Below are 20,759 nucleotides of genomic sequence, written 5' to 3'. Positions count from 1 at the left end.
TGGTTGCCATATTGTGAGAATATGAACTGTCGCTTTTGATGTTGCTTTGTTAATCAATTGCATTGCAGGTCTGTTGAATATTTGTGTTATTTCATAATGAAAAGGGCTTACCGGTATAGCAAGGATGTTTGCTTATTTGTTTTTTTTTGTTTTAGGCTTCCCTTCCTTGGTGACAATGGGAAATTCTGGTGAGTATTGTTGTTACGTTTTTCCCATGATCGTACAGATTGTTTTTTCTGTTTTGGAAGATAAAGCCAAGAGGATTTTTTTTTTCTAGTCTACTTGCGGATTTACGAGTACAGTAATTCGCTCCAAAAAACAAACATATATCTGGAGAGAGAAAAATGTTCGGACATTGGCGAAGCTTTTTAAAAATTGTTCCTCGTCCGTACCTGCATTGTATGTGCTCCATGTACGTCTTTAGGTCAAGTTGTTTCACTTGGAGCTGCATGTTTAGTCCCCTACCTGTTTCACTCGAGGGTACTATAGGTTTGCTCTTCCTCTGTCTGTCTGTCTGTCCATCCCACCTGTGATTTTCCAGACTTTTTTTTCCCATACCCTTTGACATATTAAACTGAAACTTGGTACATGGCTTTATTATGATACGTTACAGAGCAAGTTCCCTGGTGTTGGGCTAGCGGCTAGGGTGCCAGCTTAGGATCCCAGGATCCTGGGTTCGAATCCCGGTCAATCGCTGAATTAACGCCAGGGGGGTTGACTCAGCCTGTCATCCTTCCGAGGTCGGCAAATTGAGTACCAGTTCACTGGTAATTCCCTGCTTGTCGTCAAAGGCGGCAAAAAGGGTTGGCGTCAGGAAGGGCATCCGGCCATAAAACATTGCTTCAAAAAGGGGACCGAAAAACAACAACAACCACGGTTCCCGAAAAAGGCCAACCCCCGCTTGCGGGGAAAAATGGCCTCTAAAGGTGGTTTTTTACAGAGCAAGTTTGAGTTTCAGGGCGTTTCATCAACTTTTAAAATTTGTCATGGCTTTGCAATGAAAAATTACACATCAAATTATAGTTTCAGTGTGCTGTCTCTTCATAATGAACATTCAGCATGTTATATTATCTATATCTAAATGGCTAAACTGTTTGGACTATGTACTCGTAAATTGGTGGGCGAACCACCGAAGGACTGCTTTACACCCATTGGCTGGACAGCTGGCATTACTATACCCAACTCCTTCATTTTGATTACCAGCCAATCACATTGTCACAATACCTCACTTGAGTCTTTGAATGCTGGAAATGAGAGATGAGCTAACAATGCTGGAAATATTCTGAAACTGCAACTTATTCTGTAGTTTTGCATACCTAAAACAATTTGTCCTACTGTATGTGGCTCACAATTGCTGAGTGCTTGGAACAAGAACATTCATTGGGACCGGTAGGGGACATGCAATTCTCAATGTGTGCTTAAAATATCATTTTGTAATGAATCCGTATTCTACATGACGGTTTTGAACAGTGTAGGTTATTACAATAACCTCCTGAACAAGTAATCCGATGTTCTCACACACTTAAGTTTCCTGAACAGAAACACCATTTGCAATGAATGTGGGTTCCACCCCTTAACGTTTGAACTCCCTACCCACGTCCTAACACCCCCCACACCTGAGTCCTACCAACCACTCCTTTCCGCCAGAGACCTGCCACCCTCCCCCTTCCCCCCTCCCCCCACACCCACTACCAGAGGCCTGCCACATCCCCCAGCCCACCAGAGCCCTTCCGCCTCCCCCCGCCCGCCAGAGTCCTGCTGCCTGCCTCCACCAGAGTCCTACCGCCCTCCCCCGACCAGATTATTGCAGCCCCCCACCACACCAGGGTCATGAAACCACCACCTCCCTCCCCCCCCCTCCCCGACCGCACCAGGGTCCTACCAACACCCCCTAACCTCCCACCACCAGAGTCCTGCCGTCCACTCCTCCTCCTCCACCAGAGTCCAGCCACCCCCTCCCTCCACCAGAGTCCAGCCACCCCCTCCCTCAACCAGAGTCCAGCCACCCCCTCCCTTCACCAGAGTTCAGCCACCCCCTTCCTCCACCAGAGTCCAGCCACCCCTCCCTCGACCAGAGTCCAGCCACCCCTCCCTCAACCAGAGTCCAGCTACCCCCTCCCTCCACCAGAGTCCTGCTGCCCACTTCTCAGCCCCCTCCCCCCCATAATACCAAATTATACTGTCCCCTCCTCCAGCTAGTATCCTTTTGCTTTGTAGCACCTGTATTCAGATATTGCTTCGTCTGCCCTTTCAATCTTCCGACCTTCTCCCATTCTTCAAGGTCACATGCTCTCTTTCCAGTAATTTCCACCACCTCACCTTAAACTCTCAAAATCCAGGCTTAATGCACACCTTTCCTTTGTTCGTCATTTCTTCTGCTTGTGGAACAGCATTCCAGAAGTGGTGCGGTCCTACTTTTCCTTCCAGTGCTTAAAGGTGACAGGGCAGTACCATATCATGCTCTTCTGCATCTGCACACATTATCTTTTCTAACCCCATTAACAGCTCCCCTATCGAAGCTCTCACAGGTTACTATGTTCCTCCCCTCTCCTCTTTTTCTTTGTTCGTTACATCAACCTGTTGCCCTACTTTCTGTATGTTGATTTTACTCCCTCTGTCACATAACCTTCCTGCTCTTACATAAATCAGAGGCTTGATAAATAAACAAATAACACACAAACAACACATTTGTAACAGTAACAACAAAATTCTTGTTCTGCAACAATGTGTCTGATATTTATTTGTTTTACAACCCGTTTAACTCTTTTTTTTTTTTTTTAACAGAAAACTTTACAGACCAATATAAGGAAGTCATGAATATCACATTCCCTTCTTTGGAATTTTCTTTGACATCTGTGACCCACAAGGCTGTCCTCACATATTGTCTTTATGTTCCTGTCTAACACTGTTCAATGTCTAACCCATGTCCTGTCAGACGATGAAAAGAACACGCCTTCTCCGGATGCTCTCGGAACCACATACGGGGTGAGTGCACCCTTCGGGTGTGAGAAATCCATGATAATCAGAGAATTCTTCATTACAGCACACATGTTGTAATTTATTACATAACCACAAGTGGACAATAATGATTATATTCAATAACACATTTGACATCAACCGTTCAGAGTACTCACTGAATAAGATGCTTTTATGATGATAATTACATTAGTTTGTTTTATGTCCTCACAAGAGGCCTGATGAGGAAGTCTGACATTTAAAAAAAGAAGTGTTATCCTTTTGTTTTACAACTATTTTGAACATTTCAACTCTGCAATGTCATTCACTTATTTTATACTTCTAGATGTCAGGACTTTCTGGTCAATCCTCATATTGTAACGTGTACATGTGTCTGGTGCAGTGGGGCATGCATAGATGATTGTTGAGTACCAAGGACGGACAGACGTTTGTTTTTTTTCTTCCATTTTTTTACATCGTTTCCAACAGGTGCTACACCTCAGACTGTTTATTTTGATTGTCTCGTTCATCAGGTGTACCTTGCTGTGACAATCGCTGCCACGGTATGCGTCGTGCTGGCTGCGATGATAATTCTTATCAACAAATATGGCCGGTCTAAATTCAGCCTCAAAGGTACTTCGTCTGGCTTTCATGAGCTCACACCACGGCTTGTATAGCAATTGCTTATGGAGCACAACACTCACAGCTCTAACTGCAAAGAATGCTCACTCGCAGGCCCGATTGTGGGTTTACAGATCTGCGATCCCATAGCGAGCCGACATTAGCCTTAGTGAGCTTATAGAGACCCCAGACCCACGTCTCCGGTTTCCTGCCCGAGTAATAACAACATTAATTTGATGAAAATGTTTGCCTCTTTTACGCTGCTGTGATTGTAATGCGTTTCACCTACACATTCTTGCTTTAACACACAATTATAATATAATAATATATTATTATTATTATGAGATTTTTCTTCTTGTTTATAATTAACATCCATCACAAGTAAAGCCATTTACATTTCAGTCTATAATAAGACGTAAATAATGGATTTTCTATATGTCTCAACATTTGGATTAAAGAGAAGTTATATTCAGATGCATTTATTTTTTAAAAAGCGATATAAAACACAATTATCAGGCGTTATGCTACAGATATGGTTTGGGTCAAAGGTCACAGTTCCATGCGAGTGGCGGTTGTGTGGGGTTGGGGCGGAGGGTCGGGTGGGATTAGGGATTGTCATGAGGGTATTTGTGGTTTCGGCAGCACCGCGGGGACGGCCATCAGTGAGGGTCGGTCGGATGGCTTTCGTGAACTTGTTTCTCTCGTTTAGAGATTAAGGAAATCAATAAGGCACACCAACAGGTCACGTACCCGCACCGCCCTGCTGCAGAAGCCGTGCAAGCTCCGCCCACAGGGCACGCGCTGGCCCGGGTGCTGAACCGCACGTGGCTCCGCTCAGCTGCATGCCCCGCCCCACATCCCGCTAATATTGCTGTATATTAATTATAACAACACAGATGCGGTTATCAACGACATTATTTTTAACTGTCACAAGCTGAATACTGTATCAATCATTTGTTTCATTTTTCTGTTGATAAACTTCATAAAACAGCTTTGTGTTTGTTTTGGTTGCCTTTTTTTCCTCATTTTTATTTCCACATCAAACACCTCCTTTTTGTCATAATCGCTTTAATTCCTAAGGTCTTTTTAAACACGATTTACATTGACTAATCACAGAATTAGGCCCATTGTATACAGCATGGGATCTCAAAGAGCTCGCATGAAAGCACAAAATATGAAAATCAACTGAGACTCTCCAACTTCCAAGGAACACTTCAACATGTAAAGCAACGACACACGACAAGAGGCTCAAAGTCAGGCAGGTTCAAATGGTGAAAAGCTGTTCAGCAGAAAAGCAGCATGTACCTGCTGAAACACTAAAATATCTAATCGCATTGACTTGTGCAGTTCTATATAGGGGAATGTCAGGAGGATTAGTATTTCCACTTAATGGAAAGGGATATTACTTTTGAGTTGGGTCAGATAAGGGAAAAATATCACAGAAAGATGGAATCTGTGATAAACAATCTTAAAATAAATGCTTAAAAGGTGCATCTTAGGCCTTTACAGGCTATGATATACTGATCATGCATATGATCTTGCCACCTTCCCATCCATGTGTGGAAAGGAGATCACAGTTTAATTGGCTTACTCTTAAATGTATATCCTTCACGAGTACATGACGTCAAAATGATCCTGGTCATCACAATGATCCCAGATACAGTTTTTGCATCAGCATTTTTCCAACTTATTGAGTCTTCCCATCACAATGGATCAAATGTATATACATATACAGTATATATATATATGTGTGTTTGTGTATATATGTATATGTATGTATGTATGTATGTATATATATATATATACACACGGTATATATGATACTATATATATATATATATATATATATATATATATATATATATATATATATATATATATATATATATATATATATATATATATATATATGTATATATGTATATATATGTATATATGTATGTATATATATATATATATATATATATATATATATATATATATATATATATATATATATATACACACACATACATACATACATACATACATACATACATACATACATACATACATACATACAGTCACGTGAAAAAGTAAGTACACCCCATGTAAAGTTTTGACTTTTTCAACATATTTCAACATATAGCTATTTGATCTTCATTTCAACAATATTGACAGATAAAGGTGATATAATATAACAAATATCATGAAACATTTACATTTTGTAGTCCATTGTATAATTTAAATAAACATAAATGCAAATTTTGCATGTGGAAAAAGTAAGTACACCCTTGGCTCTAATAGGTAGTATTGCCCCCTTTGGCAGAAACAACCTCAAGTAGGCGTTTCTTATAACTGTCTACCAGTCTCTGACATCGACTGGGAGAAATTTTTGCCCACTCCTCCATGCAGAATTATTTCAGCTGTGCGATGTTTGAGGGGTTTCTTGCATGCACAGCTCGTTTCAAATCCCCCCACAACATCTCGATGGGATTTAGATCCGGGCTTTGACTTGGCCATTCCAGAACCCTCCATTTCTTTCTTTTCAGCCATTCCTTGGTGGATTTACTGGTATGTTTAGGGTCATTGTCATGTTGCAAGGTCCACCTTCGGTTGAGCTTCAACTTTCCGACAGATGGCCTCACATTATCCTCAAGCACCCTCTGGTACAATGAAGAATTCATCGTGGATTCTATGATGGTGAGCTGCCCAGGCCCTGATGCAGCAAAGCTGCCCCAAACCATAATATTTCCACCACCATGCTTTACAGTTGGTATCAGGTTCTTGTGGTCAAATGCTGTCTTTGGTTTTCGCCAAACATGTCTTCTGGTACTGTGGCCAAATAGCTCTACCTTTGACTCATCTGTCCAGAGCACATTGTTCCAGAAGTGCTGGTCTTTGCCTAGGTGTGCATTGGCAAACTTTAGTCTTGCCCTGATGTTCTTTCTGGACAGCAAAGGTTTCCTCCTGGCACACCTCCCATGTAGATCAAATTTATGCAACCTCTTTCTAATGGTAGACTCGTGCACTTTGACATCAACAGTGGCAAGAGCTACCTGTAGGTCCCATGATGACATTCTAGGGTTCTTAGAGACTTCTTTCAGCGTCTTGCGGTTTGCTCTCGGGCTGAACTTGCTGGGGAGGCCTGGCCTGAACAAGTTGGCAGTTGTTTGGAATCTTCTCCACTTGTCGATGATCTTCCGGACAGTCGAATGATTGATTTCAAATTGTTTGGAGATCTTTTAAAATCCCTTCCCAGACTCGTAGGCATCTATACACAAAGAATTAAGTTAAGCACCCCTACACAACGAATTAAGGTAAGCACCCCCTAATATATATTCTTTGTGTATATGTATACATTGGCATATATTCTAAGGTATGTGAGATCAAATAATGATTGGTATGACATTAGCAATTATCCATTGATGAAATGCAGATACACAGGGTCTATGAGACGTAGGGTTGAGTCAGTGATCCGATCACGTGGGTCCTACACACGTTATTGACGCAAAGATCGCTAGAGGTCTTCTCAGAACAATGACTGTACGTTAGAAAACATAAACGTCATCCACACTGTCTGTGATGGACCTATAGCTCCATACTTAAATTGAGGTGCAAATATGCCTAAAATTCCCAAAAAAATTCACCTTAAATTATTCAGAATAAAATATTGAAAACGGCATGATTGTTATGTTTTTATGTGACCATAATATCACTTCTCCAGAAAATATAGCAATATCATGGGTATATTACACTGTTTTGACGACAACAAACTTGTAATGTGCGAGGTTGTAAAAAAACGGGGGGGGTGCTTAACTTAATTCTTTGTGTATATAAAGCTTTTTTCTGAAGGCCTCAGAGAGCTCTTTTGATCTAGGCATGGTGACACCGCACACTTCAACAACAAAGATCAAACCAAACTAAATGTCTGAGGTTTAAATAAGACAGGTTCCTCCAATATCCTCTCTAACGATGTTCTAATCATTTGCACCTGAGCTGGTGCACCTGATTCTAATTTTAGGTATTTGAAGTAGTGATAAATGTAGGGGTGTACTTACTTTTTCCACATGTGAAATTTGCATTTATGTTTATTTAAATTATACAATGGACTACAAAATGTAAATGTTTCATGATATTTGTTACTTTATATCACCGTTATATATCAATATTGTTGAAATGAAGATCAAATAGCTGTATGTTGAAATATGTTGAAAAAGTCAAAACTTTACATGGGGTGTACTTAATTTTTCACGTGAATGTATTTATATGTATGTACGTATAAATCCTGTGGTGTCCCTCCATGGTTATTTTGGCACAACAAATTCTCAAAGCTATGTTTCGTCTGCCACACAAACACGATGTTCACGTGAACACAAACCGCCAAATTGTTAACTTACAATGGCAGTCGATAATAGTAGCTTACTGCAACTCCAAGCAAATGTTATACATTCTGTACATTGGCTGTTATACAAAATGCATCGGTGTTAATTGAGTGGTTATTTTTTCCCCATAATTTGGGTTTGTACTTTCTATATTATGTGTGCAAAAAAAAAAAAGATTTTGAAATTCAAAGGGAACATGTACACAATTGCAGAATAACCAACCAGCAAAATGCCCCTTCCCTAGGAGTGCATGCTTCGCCAAATCCTGGCATTGCCTCACCAGCAATGCAGTTTTATAGTCGAATCTGTTATGCAAGAGAAACTAGATAGCAACAGCTCAACTGATATGTTTCCTGAGTGTTGCTGGCGTTGTGGGATTGCAAAGGGTTGAAAAAAACATCTTGTACAAAACTGTGAAAAACTTTGTTTTTGCCTGAAAAATGTAGAAAGTACAGTATGAATGACATCAAAGTGGAGATGACATGATTATGTCTGAGAACGACTGTATGGGATGAACGATGGATGTACTCCAACTTCAGGAATGGCCGCGACATGAACAAACACAGATTTACAATTAAATATTTATCTTGGTGGTGCATGATCTTTATGGTGCACCGTCCCTATCGGAGACTTTTAATCTGTGTTATACCTGCAATCCTTGTGTCGTACAATGTCGTTGTGGTGCCACCTTTTTGATCCCACAGCGACCACAGAACTTCCTCAATTTGTGCAGGAATTATACTTCAAGGACTCTATTGTCCACAGGCGAATGCAAATCAGATGAGATAACAGGCTTAATGTATCCATTTTAAAAGCAGACCTAAAATTGACCCAGCCAAACCGATGCTGTGTGTAATATGGACAACATGGGGCGAGGGTAAATGGCATGGGCACGATGAACAAACATCTCATATCCTCATTGTGAGAACGTTTCAAATGAGGTTGCAATAAGGACAAGTGTTTTTTTTTCCGACATTAATCTCGCAGGAAATTGTAGGTCAGCATGGTGCACAAGCAGAGCAGAAATCAAGCTGAACTCACGATTAGTGAGCTCTGAACAGTGCACGGCCCTCTGGAGTCCGGTGGATTCCGACTCGGTGCCAATTACACCGACACAATACCGCATGTCATCGCGAGTGATGCTTCATTGACTTGGTTTCAACATTGTACCATTTAAAAAAATTTTTTCACCGAGATCTGTTACGACCACACACATGCGGGGCCCCTGGGATATTTGCTCCATGCTAGCGGGGCCAGTTGTGTGGGCCCATGGGATGTGAGACCCGCAGTAGCATGCCAATGGAGCGCATATGCTGAAAACATGAACCAATATCGCAGCCTCTTACAAGACACCTCATGCCGACGCACAAGGGTACGATATGACGTTAAACGACCACATGCACAGTGTCCAGCTGTGGAAGAGCATGACCTCTGACCTTCTTCATCACTGCCTATCCTCTCTGCTCAGCACGAACCGAGTTATGTCTGTGAAGCCATAGATCTTGATCATATTCAGAGTGGTATACTGGGAAGGCTTCAGCTGGCGGCATCCCTGCTAAGTACACCAAATGTATTTATCAACGAGCTTCCTCTACTTCAGACGAAGACCAAAGGTTAAGGTCATTTTTTATTATTTCAAGATTTTTATTATTATTAGTACTAGCAACGGTACCCGCCCTATGGGCCCTATGGGCGGGCTTCAATTGGGAGGCGCAAATGAAAAGGCAAAATATCAGAAATTGAAGGATTTTATTTTATTTTAAACGATTTATATAAACATCCGTTAAATCATATCACACGCAAATCATCAAAATCTAAACAGTATTTGTAGAATTTCAATAAAAGCCACATCACTGTTCATATCGGTAAATATTATTCCATTGTTTGGAAAAACTGGAAAAATTAGAAAATTGGGGAAAAATTGGAAAAACAATCTAGCCTATTTTACTCCAGGGGGTCCCAGGAATACCCACCCAAAATTTCGTTGCGATCGGTTCAGCCGTTTTTGCGGTACCTGGGAACAGACAGACGGACATTTGGTGAATTATAGTAAGATGTTTCAAAGTATACCTCTCAGGCTAAAAAGTACCTTCTGGCATCAGTATTTCATTAAGGAATCTTAAGGTGAAATATATAACTGAATTCCGTTCCAATAATGCATTGAATGATTAAAAAAAGGAAAATTAAAAAATCCGTATCCATAAAAACAAGAAGTTAAGTAAAAATTCTTTTTTTTAGGATTAGAGTCGGGATCTTGAGCTTACGATCAAACGCTGAAGTGAGGATGTTTGTTTAATATTCTTGCCACCATAAGGCCATTGCTCCGTGATGTACGAGTGGACAATAGTTGGACAGTGTAACCATTCAGACAGGTTTAATTAGAGGAGGTTTCAGCCGCATGGGTTTTTGTTTCGCAGTGGGAAACGGGCTCAGCGGCTCATTGAAATACAATGGGTTAGTTCAAAAAAGAAGAAGGAATTGATAAAATGTTTGAAGTTAAAGTTGGAAAATGTGATTGGTAAGAGTTTGTGGGATTTGGAGTAATAATGGGTTTATAAGGGGGTTTGCTTTTCAATATCTACATAAAACGATTTGGTTATAAAATAGGAAATCCACGTTTGCATTTTGGAGCGAAAGCTTATGTCAAAATTGGTTAAACACCTTTGAAAGTTTTTTTATTGAAAAATGAAGAATAATATAGAATGTTGGAGGGAGTTTCCATCCAAAGAGGCATTGTAAAGTTCAAGTAACATCATAGAGCAATAGAAACAAGCAAAGTCGTTCATCAAAAGATACTTTAATGAGTCAACATTTTCAGTGTGAGATTTCAATAAATTGATCATTTTAGTTAAATTGGCTTGAGGTATAACATACACAGTGTTGGCCGTCTTGTTGCTAAATCCAAGTGGTCATAAAAGTTCCGAGGGATGTGCTCTATATGAAGGGATCAGCTATAGGAGTGATGATGAAAAGGTGCGAGTCATAGGCTCGTCTAGGAGCTGAACAACAGAGGATGCCAATCTGAAGAGTATAACAGGTGGACCAAAAAAAATGCACAAACAAGTAATAGCAGTTCGAGTGGAGGAGCTGTAGGTCGATTAAAGGGGTGGGATTCATATGGGAAGAAAATATAGGGCATGGGAGACAAAATGAGCTGGCATTAGAGCACTGCTTTAAAAGAAGTGGAGAAAAGAAAATGAAAGGACAGACTGGAGAAGGCAATTATACGAGTTAGGAAGAAGGGGCATAAAGAAGTGGAGTGAAGCATGTTATTTGGAGTTGGAAAGGGAAACAAGGAATTGCTTGTGTCCGACCTGGTACGGTTCTGGTGAAACAAAGGGCTTTGGGGGCAGGAGGAGCAAAACCAAATTACAAGTGATCGAGTCTGTCTGCGATGAGCTTGGGCTTCCTTGTGAAAAATGTCCATGATCTTAAGAAAGTCTTACATTCGGTGGCATCCTTAAGTATTAGGTGGGTATGTGGAGCCCCAGCCCTCCACTGAACGACCATTTAAGGTATGAGAAATTGAGGAAAAGGATTTACAGCATGCTGAGCAAGTGTCATCTTCTACCTCTTTCTCACATTTCTTCAACATAAAACGTCCACAACCTGCGCAAAACTTCCTCTGCCAAAAGCCAATGTCAGCCGGCTTTGAAAACACTCAGAAAACACCAGAATATGTGTTGTCCAGCATTTTTTTAAATTAACGACCAAATCGCAGAGATGATTTTTGTTCTGCAAATAATTCGTTTTAGTGCAATTTGCATGATGATTTCATCAAGGGATATTGGGAAGGAATTGTATTTGAGCAAATGTTGAATGTTAAAATCATGCTGTATCGGTATCACGAGATTGCACACAACCATTTAGGAAATCTGTCAGAGTCAAAATCATTCAGAAAGAGTGAAAGCGATCAAGCATGAGGACATAAAAATGACGGAGTTTGGAAAATGAAGAGGGAGGGGAAAAATCCTCCCCCACTTCATCTTCACACCGGGGTTTCCCTACACCAGCTCCAGGCTTCCCCACCCATGCTTGGCGACCTCAATTATGTGTCCATCCACCCATGCCATTCCCCCTCCTTGCTTCCTTCACAGAACTCCTCCCTCCTTGCTTCCTTCATACTCAATATCCTCTTTGCTTCCCCAACTCTCTCTCTCTTCTCCCCCTGCGTCCCTGCCCCTCTCTTCTCCCTTGTGTCCTGACACCTTTTCTTTCGCCTTGAGTCCCAGCTCCTCTGCTCTTCCCCTGAGTCCCGGCCCCTCTGCTCTCTCCCTGAGTCCCAGCCCCTCTTTACTCCCCCTGTATATTGGCCCCTCTCTTGTCCCCCAGCATCCCGCCTCCTCTGCACTCTCAAAGCGTCCCAGCCCTCTCACTCCCCCCTCCCCCACCCTGCGTCACCCAGCTCCTCTCCTCTCCCCCTCCATCCCGGTCCCTGATCTCTTCTCACCGTGCGTCCCATTCCCTCTCTACTCTCCTTGCGTCCTTGCCACTCTCTCTCCCCACACGCCTGCGTCCTGACCCTTCTTCTCTCCCCCTGAGACCCAGCCCTTTGTCTCCCCCTGCGTCCTGTTCCCTCTTTTCACCATCAATGTCCAGCCCCTCTCTTCTCCCCCCGTTGCTTCCCAGTCTTCTCCTCTCCACCTACGTCCCGGGTCCTCATCTTCAACCTGCATCCTGACCACTCTACTCTCTCCACGAGTCCCAGCCCCTCTCCTCTGAGTCCCGGCCCCTTCTTCTATCCCCCCTGCGTCCCGGCCCCTCTATCTCCACCCTACTCCCCACGTCCCAGCCTCTTTATTTCCACCCCCCCCCCCCCCCCGCACCATGACCCCTCTCCTATTCCCCCATGTCACAGCTCCTCTACCTTCCCCCTGTGTTTCAGCCCCTCTACCTTCCCCCTGTGTCCCAGCCTGTCTATCTTCCCCCCCACATCCCAGCCCCTTACTTCCCCCCCACCCCCCACGCCAGCCCCTCTCCTCGCCCCCTGCTCCCCAGCCTCCTCGCCTCTCTCCCTGAGTCCCAGTCCCTTTCTTCTCCCCCTGCATCCCGGCCCCTCGATTCTCCCCCTGCGTCCCGGTCCTTCTATTCTCCCTGACGTCCTGGCCCCTCTCTTCTCCTGCGTCCTACCCCCTCTTTTCCCCCAGTATCGCACCTCTCTGTGCTCCCACTGCTTCCCGGCCCCGCTCTTCCCCCTGCATACTGGTCTTCTCTCTCCTCCCACGCCACGTCCCCTCTCCTCTCCCCTGTGTCCCAGCCCCCTCTCTTCTCCCCTGCGTCCCCACCCCTCTACCTTCCCCCTGCATCCTGGCCCCTCTCTTCTCCCCCTGCATCCTGGCCCCCCTCTTCTCCCCCTGCATCCCGGCCCCTCTTTTCTCCCTCTGCGTCCTGGCCCATCATGGCCCTTCTTGTCTGTCTCTGTCTCTGTTTCTCTCTCTGTCTCTCTGTCTCTCTCTCTCTGAATGCCGGGTTCTCTCCTCTCTCTCTCTCTCCCCGGGTTCCAGCACCTCTCCTATCCCACTGCGCCCCAGCCCCTCTTTTCTCCCCCTGCATCCCACCCCTCTGCACTCCCACAGCGTCCCGGACCGCTCTTCTCCCCCCTGCATCCCGGTCTTCTCTCTCTCCCCGTACTTCCCGGCCTCTCTCCACCACCCACCTCCCTGCGTCCCGGCCCCTCTTCTCACCCCTGCATCCTGGCCCCTCTCTTCTCACCAAACTTACCACCCCATCTGCGCTCCCGCAGCATCCCAGCCCCTCTCTTCTCCCCCTGCATCCCAGCCTCTCTCCTCTCTCTCCCTGTGACTCAGCCCCTCTTCTCACCCCCTGCATCCTGGCCCCTCTCTTCTCACCAAACTTACCACCCCATCTGCGCTACCGCAGCATCCCAGTCCCTCTCTTCCTCCTTGCATCCCGGCCCCTCTTTTCTCCCTCTGCATCCTGGCCCTTCTTGTCTGTCTCTGTCTCTGTTTCTGTCTCTGTCTCTGTCTATCTCTCTCTCTGAATCCCGGGTTCTCACCTCTCTCTCCCCGAGTTCCAGCACCTCTCCTACCCCCCTGCGCCCCGGCTCCTCTTCTCTCCCCCTGCATCCCACCCATCTGCGCTCCCACAGCGTCCTGGCCTCCTCTTCTCCCCCCTGCATCCCGGTCTTCTCTCTCTTCCCGTACTTCCCGGCCTCTCTTCTCACCCCCTGCATCCTGGCCCTTCTCTTCTCACCAAACGTACCTTTCTCATTGAGATCCGGTCCCTCTCCTCTCTCCCTGAGTTCCGGTCCCTCTCTTCTCGCCCTGCGTCCCGGCTCCTCTTCTCACCCCCTGCATCCCAGCCCCTCTCTTCTCCCCCTGCATCCTGGCACTCTCTTCTCGCCAAACTTACCGCCACTCTGCGCTCCCACAGCATCCCAGCCTTTCTCCCCCTGCATCCCAGACCCTCTCTGCTACCACAGCGTCCAGCTCCCTCTTTGCTACCACAGCGTCCAGCTCCCTCTCTGCTACCCCAGCATCCCACTCCTCTCTGCTACGTCAGCTTCCCACCACTCTCTGCTACCCCAGTGTCCAGCCCCTCTCTGCTGCTCCAGTGTCCTTTCTCCTCTCTCCCTGCGTCCCCGACCCTCACTTCTCCCCTTGCATCCTGGCTCCTCTCTTCTCACCAAACTTACCACTCCTCTGCGCTCCCACAGCATCCTGGCTCCTCTCCTCTTCCCCTGCGTCCCAAGCCCTCTCTGCTCCCCCAGTGTCCAGCTCCCTCTCTGTTCCACCAGCGTCCAGCCCCCTCTCTGCTACCCCAGCGCTTCCCCCTCTCTTCACCTCCACCGTCCAGCCACTCTTTGCTGCTCCAGTGTCCTCTCTCCTCTCTCCTTGAGTTCCGGTCCCTCTCCTCTACCCCTTGCGTCCCGGCTCCTCTTCTCACCCCCTGCATCCTAGCTCTCTCTTCTTACCAAATTACCGCCCATCTGCGCTCTCACAGCATCCCGGCCCTTTTCCCCCTGCGTCCCAGACTCTCTCTGCTACCGCAGCATCCAGCTCCCTCTCTGCTTCCCCAGCGTCCAGCTCCCTCTCTGCTATTCCAGCATCCCACCTCCTCTGTGCTCCCCCGGCGTCCCGCCTCCTCTCTGCTATTCCAGTGTCCTCTCTCCTGTCTCCCTGAGTTCCGGTCTCTCTCTTCTCCCCATGCATCCTGGCCCCTCCCATCTCACCAAACTTACCGCTCCTCTGCGCTCCCACAGTATTTCCGCCCCTCCTCTCCCCCTGCGTCCCAGGCCCTCTCTGCTTCCCCAGTGTCCAGCTTCCTCTCTCCTCCGCCAGCCTCCATTCCCCTCTCTGCTACCCCAGCGCTGCCCCCTCTCTTCACCTCCACTGTCCCGCCCCTCTCTGCTGCCCAGCGTCCTGCCTCTCTCCCTTCTCCCTCTGCATCCCTGTCCTCCTCTTCTTCCCATGCCCCCTCTTCTCCCTCGTTTGTTATTTGCGAAATCGAATATTCGCAAGTTCATTGCTCATTCTGGTCTGTTTTTCTGTCTGTTTGTTTGCATATCTATCGCCGACAGGTCATGTTTGTACTCCAATCTTCACGAACTTTTACCGCATGGTAGAGGTCGTGACAAGCTGGAAGCCTATTGTTTTTGAGGTCAATTGGCCCGTCGATAGGTCAAAAGATCAAGATCACATAAATCATCTATTTTCAACCGATTCACTTGATATATCTGTGTGTGTATGTGTGTGTGTGTGTATATATATATATATATATATATATATATATATATATATATATATATATATATATATATATATATATATATATATATATATACACACACATACACACACAGATATCAAGCGTTCCGGCCCCTATATCTATGAAAAACATGGGTGGACGGTGAACCTTCGTCGAGGTGAAGTCTTGGTCGACCCATGTAAGTATGTCTATTATTAACGTTCTGTTTGAACGTGAGTACGTCTATTAATTACTTATTATTGGATTTGACTTTGTCTATTCATTACCTCTACCAGCAACGGTACCCGCCCTAAGGGCGGGGCTTCAATTGGGAGGCCCAAATGAAAAAGCAAAATAATTATCAGAAATTGAAGGCTTTTAAATTTTAAACGATTCATATAAACATCCGTTGAATCATATCACACGCAAATCATCAAAATCTAAACAGTACATGGCGCCCATTTTGAAAAAAGATTGAATTCTGCAAAACGGAAGCGGCCGCTACACGTCTTTCTCAGTTGCACGTTTATATGTGAAGAGTGCGTGCCGAATCTGTAACACAGAAGCGGCCGCTGCACCTGTTTCTCAGTCGCTTTGCACACGCTGCCGTGTTACTTCGAAGCCGTACGTTTATATAGGAAGAGTTCGTCAGGAGTCGATCTACTCTCTCCTGGTACGTAGAATAAACAGTATTTGTAGAATTTCAACAAAAGCCACATCACTGTTCATATCGGTAAATATTATTCCATCGTGTTTGGAAAAACTGGAAAATTGGAAAAATTGGAAAAACAATGTAGCCTATTTTACTCCCAGGGGTCCCAGGAATACCCACCCAAAATATCGTTGCGATTGGTTGAGCCGTTTTTGCGGTACCTTCGAACGGACAGACGGACATTTGGTGAATTATAGTAAGATTAATTGGACTGTTGGAACATACATATTAAACACCTATACCTTTAGATTCCTTTACTTATTTTGGACCATTATAAACCTTTTATAACCTTTAGACCTTTTAAGACCCTTTATAACCTTTAAACCTTTGCACCCTTTAGACCTTTAAAACCCCAAAGACCCTTTTAAATCCTGAGACCCTTTAAGACCCCCAAGAACCTTTAGACCCACTATGACCTAAAACCCAACGTAACCATAAGACCCTTTATAACCCTAAGACTCCGAAGACCCTTTAAGACCCATTAGACCTTTTATAATATGAAAAAAATCTTACCCGTAAGACTCCTTAAGACACTAAGACCCTATAGACCCCATTATAATCCTTAGTCTCCAAATATCCTACAGACCCTTCTGCCTTCTGCAATAACACTTTAGGATCACCAGTCGTAATCAAAAGGCCCCCACTGGTAAACCATCTCTCACTATAATTTTAATAGGGCACAAAATAGAATTAATTAATCAATTTCTCTTCTTTTTCAGGTGTCGGGAAAAGTCCCACGTGGCATAGGAAAAGTCCCACGTGGCATAGGAAAAGTCCCACGTGGCATAGGAAAAAGTCCCACGTGGCATAGGAAAAAGTCCCACGTGGCATAGGAAAAAGTCCCACGTGGCATAGGAAAAGGCCCACGTGGCATAGGAAAAGTCCCACGTGGCATAGGAAAAGTCCCACGTGGCATAGGAAAAATCCCACGTGGCATAGGAAAAGTCCAACGTGGCATAGGAAAAGTCCAACGTGGCATAGGAAAAGTCCCACGTGGCATAGGAAAAGTCCCACGTGGCATAGAAAGGTTACACGTGGAAAAGAAAAATTGGTGTCCATGACAACAATTTCACCCCAATGTAATCACATGGGGTTTTTGTGATTTTATTATTACCAAACCTCAGTATTTTTTTTCCAAGATATCAGATTGATACTTGCACAGTTTGTTCGTACGCATGTGTAGTATTTTTGTATAAAATCTGGTCAAAATTAATCAAAGGTCAAGGTCAGTGCCATCCAAAACCTGTAAAACACCTATTAGGTGGCAATTATAAAATGTATCAAACAAATTTGTTACGTCCAACATTACGTCATGTAAACCACTTGATAGGGCAAATTTTCCAAATTACCAAATTTGTGTTTCGATGACAACTAATGTTTATTTCGACTTCGCAAGTATCTTGCTATGCACGACATCTTTCTTGTTTGTGTGTTTGACTGTGTGTGAGCACGATATTTCAAAACATTGTGGGCAGATTTGGACGAAACCTGGTGGGCAGGTTTGGGAGTGGCATGTGGACGGGTTTATTAGATTTTGGTGAATATCCGGATCCAGACAGGAGAATTAAACAAAAAAAGATTCTTCACCATTGAGATACAGGGCCAAAAACGATAGGTAGCGTGATATCTCAAAAAGTTGTGGATGGATTTGGATTAAATTTGGTGGACAATTAATTAGATTTGGGTGAAGATCCGGATGCGGATCAAAGTGACCACCATTGAGAGATCGGGCCATAAACGATATGTAGCATGATATCTCAAAATGTTGTGGATGGATTTGGATTAAATTTGGTGGCAATTCATTCGATTTGGGTGAAGATCCGGATGCGGATCAAAGTGACTCTTCACCATTGAGAGATCGGGCCATAAACGATATGTAGCATGATATCTCAAAATGTTGTGGATGGATTTGGATTAAATTTGGTGGCAATTCATTCTGATTTGGGTGAAGATCCAGATGCGGATCAAAGTGACTCTTCACCATTGAGAGATCGGGCCATAAACGATATGAAGCATGATATCTCAAAATGTTGTGGATGGATTTGGATTAAATTTGGTGGCAATTCATTCGATTTGGGTGAAGATCCGGATGCGGATCAAAGTGACTCTTCACCATTGAGAGATCGGGCCATAAACGATATGTAGCATGATATCTCAAAATGTTGTGGATGGATTTGGATTAAATTTGGTGGCAATTCATTCTGATTTGGGTGAAGATCCAGATGCGGATCAAAGTGACTCTTCACCATTGAGAGATCGGGCCATAAACGATATGAAGCATGATATCTCAAAATGTTGTGGATGGATTTGGATTAAATTTGGTGGCAATTCATTCGATTTGGGTGAAGATCCGGATGCGGATCAAAGTGACTCTTCACCATTGAGAGATCGGGCCATAAACGATATGAAGCATGATATCTCAAAATGTTGTGGATGGATTTGGATTAAATTTGGTGACAATTCATTAGATTTGGGTAAAGATCCGGATACGGATCAAAGTGATTCTTCACCATTGAGAGATCGGGCCAAAAACGATATGTAGCATGATATCTCAAAATGTTGTGGAAAATTTTGCCGAAACTAAGGTGGATGATTTGGATAGGTGAGCAGAACAAGCCGATTAGAATTTCCTTGAGGTCTGGATGCAGATCCGGCCTATCAATGGGATACAAAACGTAAACTGTTGAGCCTGGCAAAGGTATGTGCTCCACCGAGTGCTCTTCTAGTTACCTATGCCCCGAAGGTGGACGGAGTTTATGTTTTCACCCCTGTCTGCTCGTCTGTCTGTGAGCAGGATATCTCAAAATGTTATGGATGGATTCTGCCGAAATTTGGTGGACAGGTTGGGTGTGTGACAATAACGAATTGATTAGAATTCGATGAACATCCTGATACAGATCCGGATACTAGAATCTTTGAAGTGATTTTTCACCTTTGAGTGATTGGGCCCAAAATGATATGCAGCACGATATCTCAAAAAGTTATGGACGGATTTGAATGAGACTTAGTGGACAGGTTGGGTGTCTTCCGAGGATTAATTGATTCGATATTATATCTGGAAATATGTAGACTACAATAATAGTGTTAGTATTTCATAAAAGCCTCTTTCGTCCCTTTATAATCATATTTATTGAATGTTAGGGCGTGTGAACTTATGACCCAAATAATGTGCAAACACCTGTCTCTCTTGTGCATCGATAAGGTAATCCACGATATTCTGATTTTATCACTTTTAGAAACAATTACCAGTACTAGTGTTTCCGCCTGCTTATCTGACGTCTCCATTTTCATGCCAGACGCAGCTGTCTGTGGTCTAAGAGACATACAAAATTTGTCTTCACAATATACTAAGGGCCATCAGGTTCTCCACATTTTATTCTTCCTTGGCATTGTCTCTTCTTTAGTTCCCAGTGTTATCTTTTATTACCCAATGCGCGAAGCGAAAAGTGCGGTTAAGCTATTGGTTCACTTTGTCTGTCAGTCTACAGACGTCAGTTTATGATCGAGGAACGACTTAGTTTCACTTGTAGGTGAAACAGGTTGCGTGTATCCCTGTCTGCCAGTCAAACAAAATCGAAAATCATTTCAAAGAAGAAACTTGCTGTTTTTAAGGACATCATAAAGAACACAAACAACAGGCACAAAAACTAATTTAATCTGTTGTTGTTTCATATGCAGCATGTTGCATCGCCTTCTGGAAGTTCTGGATGTTTTTTGTCTGTGCCGCTGATGCAGTGCCCCTGTTACTTGTAAGCAGGTACTCCTTTTGCTGACAGGCTGTCTACCCATCTGCTGTTACTTCAATGTCATGACAAGGACTTGAACTCCAGACCCTAAGATCTTAAGCCAGCCACCTTGACCGTTAAGCCAACACTAGACTTATTTCACGTGTTAAAATTAAATAAGGTTAAAAAAAGAAAGAAAGACATCAACAGCGGTAAACTTCTGAATTAATTTTTTTCTACAACATATAAAATCTTTATTTTATTTCAATTGAATTTCATACTTGAACACTAAATTTTAGCTTTCACGAGCCTCGATGTTGTATACAAAAAAAAAAAAAAAAAAATCGCCTTTTTGGCAATTTCAAAAACCTTCAATTTAGCAGGGTTTTTTGTATACTTGGACTCATATAAGATCAAGGTAACAACAGAGGCCAGAGAATGAACAGACATTTATTCTTTGAGTCCTATATACTTGGACAACATATTATGGCATTTTACATCATCTCGATCAATTAAATTTGCCGCTCGCTCTTTTAGACAAAACAGAGGCTCATACTAAAAATCCTGGTGTTGGCTTAGCGGTTAGGGTGCCGGCTTGGGATCCTGGGTTTGAAATCCGGTCGATCGCTGAATTAACACCAGGGGGGTTGACTCAGCCTGTCATCCTTCCGATGT

The 20,759-nt window shown here is 43.9% G+C and overlaps 1 protein-coding gene across 1 annotated transcript in view; it reads left to right on the top strand.

Annotated features, from left to right (window-relative positions):
• The window catches only part of NTRK2 (neurotrophic receptor tyrosine kinase 2), a 168,715-nt gene that overhangs the window by 36,679 nt on the left and 111,277 nt on the right, over positions 1–20,759 (top strand). The window contains exons 5-7 of the mRNA XM_068107643.2: positions 156–188; positions 2,936–2,985; positions 3,489–3,588. Of these exons, the coding sequence (XP_067963744.2) occupies positions 156–188; positions 2,936–2,985; positions 3,489–3,588 (183 nt within the window). The remainder of the gene's footprint in view (positions 1–155; positions 189–2,935; positions 2,986–3,488; positions 3,589–20,759) is intronic.

This window comes from Myxine glutinosa, chromosome 2, assembly GCF_964187855.1.
Source record: "Myxine glutinosa chromosome 2, kmMyxGlut1.1, whole genome shotgun sequence".
Taxonomy (NCBI): Eukaryota; Metazoa; Chordata; class Myxini; order Myxiniformes; family Myxinidae; genus Myxine; species Myxine glutinosa.
This window is presented reverse-complemented; position numbering and strand designations above follow the sequence as displayed.